The 4,493-nt window shown below is 31.0% G+C and overlaps 1 protein-coding gene across 1 annotated transcript in view; it reads right to left on the bottom strand.

The window, feature by feature from the left end:
- The window catches only part of LOC103601244 (serine/threonine-protein kinase ATR), a gene marked incomplete at its 5' end in the record, with an annotated part of 79,908 nt that overhangs the window by 61,022 nt on the left and 14,393 nt on the right, over positions 1–4,493 (bottom strand). The window contains 2 exons of the mRNA XM_008585627.1: positions 1,165–1,278; positions 2,218–2,424. Coding sequence (XP_008583849.1) covers positions 1,165–1,278; positions 2,218–2,424 — 321 coding nt within the window. The remainder of the gene's footprint in view (positions 1–1,164; positions 1,279–2,217; positions 2,425–4,493) is intronic.

The following is a 4,493-nucleotide window of genomic DNA, read 5'->3' as shown; positions in this document are numbered from 1 at the left end:
AAAACTTTCAATGGAAAAAATAACACAAAAAGGGGCAAAGAAAGTCAAACTAAAAATATACTTATGACACGTATGATAGACAGAAAGTTAATTTCCATTATATCCGAATAGGTCTTAAATATAAATAAAAAATACACCAACAGCAAGAGAAAAATGGGAAAAGATCATCTAGAACAAACTCACAAAGAGCAATAAATACATAAAGGACGTTACAACATTCTCATAATAAAACAAATGCAAATTAAAATGAAACCATATCATTCTTCATCAGTCATATTCGCAAAGATTTAAAATTTTGATAGGGCCAGCCCATGGATCACTTGGGAGAGTGTACCACCAAGGCCATGGGTTCAGATTCTATATAGGGATGGCTGGTTGGCTCACTTGGGAGAGGGTAGTGCTGACAACAAGTCAAGGGTTAGGATCCCCTCACTGGTCATCTTTTAAATAAATAAATAAAAATATATAAAATTTTGATAAAATTCAGGGCTGTCAAGGGAATATAAACTGGTGAATTTTCAGGGGATAAAATCTATTAAATGTAAACTCTGTACTTGCTCTGAGACAGATTTTAATTTCCAGATATTTATACTACTGATACATTTGCTTAAGTGCTCAGAAATAAAAGTATGTTCCCTGAATCATTCTTTGTAAAAGCAAAACATTGAACACATCCTAAATGTCTTAAATAAATTTCTTAAATAAATTGTGATACACCCATTTGAATATTATTCAGTCACTGAAAAGAATAAATTAGAGATATGAGAGTACTTCAAAATTTCATGGAAAAGTAGAACTAAAACATAATATGAATCTTCCCACGAACTTTCTGAAGCACCCTCGTATATGTACCACCAACATGGAAAGTTACCCAAGATAGACTGTTAAACATAAAATCAAATTAAAGAACATCATAAAGAACATCATATTAGATCTCACTGTTTGGTGAAGACATATATTGGTATATACATATAAAATTTTGAAAGTACTTATAATAATCTGTGAAGAGGGTATACTGTATTTTCTAAAATCTTTACCATGAATTTGCATTACTTTTATAATGAAAGTATTAGTTAAAAGAAATAAGTTTCACAGTATAAAATTTACAACTTTCTTACAAGAATTCAATAATGTAAAGCCAGTAATGCCTTTATGTACTCCTACCTGAATTGCATAAGCAGCTGAATCTTGAGCTCTGCTGTTATCTGCATACGCCAAGTAAGCTCTTGTTAACTCCATCAATAATCCATAGGCAAAGTTTGAATCTTCTACTCCAGTCTCAATTAAAAAAAAAAATTTAAAGATAATTGGTATAAATTTTCTTAAGGTGTACTATGCCTTCCATGGTGAATTTAACTTAGTTGCCTAAGTGAATTTAACTTAGAAAAGGAAAAGGACAATGATGTTCAAGCCAACTTTGGTACAAAGTTTAAAATATAAGCTGTACCAAAGAAATTTGTACAAGCAAAATCTAAAGCTTTTTAGGCTATTTCTAAAGTGTAATAGAATCGTTCAATTTGCATAGCTCTGACAATCTGCATTGTTTGTTTTGAACTCTTAAAAAGCAAATTGTCTACACAACATTTCCTAGGCTGCATTCTGTAGAGCCCAAGAGTCACCTTAGAAACTCTAAGAAATAATTTTAATATACCCTCCTCTTAGAAATTCACAATGCACACTGATACTTAAAAGTTCTGTTTAGTTTTGTTTTACAGGATTTCCCAAACTCATTTTATTACAAAACTTTTCTATACACACACTATTAGAATAACTTGGGAAACTAGTTTCCCATGGAAACGCTAGCAATAGTGTTTAAACAGTAATATTTAAATAATTAATTAGGCTTTAGGTATTGTCACAATTTGATCAGGAAGCTTTATATTTAAGAACACAACACACTAGATTGAGCTAAACTTTATTGCTTTTGGCTAAAGGAAGGTTTCCACAACAGTATAAAGAAATAAACTCTCGTCACAATTTGATCAGGAAGCTTTATATTTAAGAACACAACACACTAGATTGGGCTAAACTTTATTGCTTTTGGCTAAAGGAAGGTTTCCACAACAGTATAAAGAAATAAACTCTGAAATTACCTAAATTATCTGGCTGAGATCAAGTTGTCACTAAGGATGACCTGAATAGTTCTTCATAAATGGAATATATAAAGCTCAACAGAACGGAGAACTCTTCTCATCATTACAAATTACCATTACTTACCACAAATGTAAAATCTTTTCCTTGGGTTTCAGTCGTTGAGAAATCTAATCGACCTGGATCTATTGCCCCCAACTCCCCTAAACATTCCCCACAGAGCAAACGAGCTTGAGAGTTTGCATCCTGGCAACCTTTCAATAGCACTGTCACCAATTGGGAGATAACAGGTTCCACTGTTTCACTATCTGTTGCATATTTTATCAGTTTTTCCTAAAACAAAAATAAAAAAATTTATACATAACTTCTACAAACTGATATATTTTCCTAAACTAGACACCTTAAAAATATTAATAAATATGTAACATAAAAATTGACAAAATTATATTTTTATATCTGCAATCTTTTTAACTAGTTTTTTTAATGAATTCACATAATATAGTTCACAGTATGTTCTGTAGAATTAGAATCTTTAAGTGTGTTGAAAGTCTTAATTATTAATCCATTAAACAAACAGTTACATCAGTATGCCAAAATTTTTAAGACATAGTCTTATTCCAATGTGTTCGCAGTCTAACGGGAAAACAAACAGAGAAATAACTAAAATATCATATTATATGTCCAATAACAAATATACTTACAGGGTAAAGAAACAACGAGATGGAAAGGAACAGAGTAACTTTTCAAGGATGGTGGACTGACATTTCAGTAGAGAAGATATGTCCAATAACAAATATACTTACAGGGTAAAGAAACGAGATGGAAAGGAACAGAGTAACTTTTCAAGGATGGTGGACTGACATTTCAGTAGAGAAGTCCAAAAGGAACAACAATTAGTTAAAACAAGAATGAAAAAGGTATAAAAACTAGTAGAGAAGGAGAAAAAGATACTAAAAAACAGTGTTCTGTGGGGATAGAAAAAAGAGAGGTAGGGGAAAAGAGGTAGACTTGAAAAATACGTTGGTTCAAGCAATCTTTTTTCATCTACCTCCTGAGGATGCTATAAGAATAAAAACTATTCTCAAACAAGTAACGATTTAGATATTGTACTTATGTGATCACTTTAGAACTACTTCTTTTACATTATTTTCTTTCTAGCAAAAGTAAAGTATATAAGAGCACCTTAAACCACGTTGTAACTATGACTCAAATTAGAGTAAAACAATTCAAAAAATAAATAAAAACACAATTAGTCTTATCCAGAATCTTTAACAGTCTTTTTATAAAATAACATTGCAGGCTAATTCAGGCACATACCTAAAAAATTGAACTAGTAATTATTAAAAAGTAAAACTCATACAAAAAATCATGAACATTTCTTCACTTGCTAAAAATAGAAAGTAAGTAAAAGGACACTTTAGCTGGCAAAGATAAATAAAGTTCATACACGTTAAAGGCAATACATATTCTAAAACACAAAACAAATGGGGAATTTAAAAATATACTTATCTTCTAAGTGCTCAAAAATATTTTCACTTTATTTCACTTCTAGGTTAAAGTGAATTTTATTTTTCAGCAAAAAATATTGAATTGCAAAAGAATTTTTAAAATGAGTATGTTCAATGCACCTATTTACATAGGCTTTTAACATAAGAATCTAATTTTATCTTTTTCCAAATGATTAACCAGTTGACAGAGGAAAAAAAAAATCAAGTTTGCCCCAATTATTTGAAATGTCACTTTTATCATATACTAAATGTTCATATATGTGCTTGGGTCTATTTCTGGACCTCCTATTCTTTCCCCCTGGCCTGTCTGTTTATTCATGTGCCAGTATCTCTTTGTTATAATAATAGAGGCTACAGAGTATATTACTTTCTGGTAGGACTATTATACTCTCATAAATGTTTCATTTTATTTTTTTCATTTTCCTAGCTATTTTACATGTTTTTTTCCATATGAACTTTAGTATTACTAACTTGCTAGTTAAAAAAAAAACTATTTGGCATTTTTTTGGATTGCATTAAATTTATATGTTAACCTAGGGAGAAATGAAATCTTTATAATAGATCTAGGGAGAAAAATTATATCATTATTTCCATAGATGCTGAAATAGCCTTTGACAACTTTTATCAGTGTTCAGCTACATATAAACTGGCCCTAGTTTCCATTTATCTTATGTTACCATAACCATAATATTGAGTCGGCCTACCCAATACTAAAAGATGCTTTTCCATTTCTTTAAATCCATTACACTTTTGAGTCTTTCAAAAGTTTTCCTCTCATTGGTTATACATTTCCTGTTAAACTTATTCCCAACTACATTAACTTTCCCTGTTGTGGGCCGGCCCGGTGGCGCACTGCTACAGTGCGCCGCTTGGGAGTGCGGCAGCACTCCCGCC

Source organism: Galeopterus variegatus, unplaced genomic scaffold (assembly GCF_000696425.1).
Source record: "Galeopterus variegatus unplaced genomic scaffold, G_variegatus-3.0.2 Scaffold3648, whole genome shotgun sequence".
Classification (NCBI taxonomy): domain Eukaryota; kingdom Metazoa; phylum Chordata; class Mammalia; order Dermoptera; family Cynocephalidae; genus Galeopterus; species Galeopterus variegatus.
Note: the sequence above shows the minus strand (reverse complement) of the source record. Positions and strands in the feature narration are given on the sequence as shown.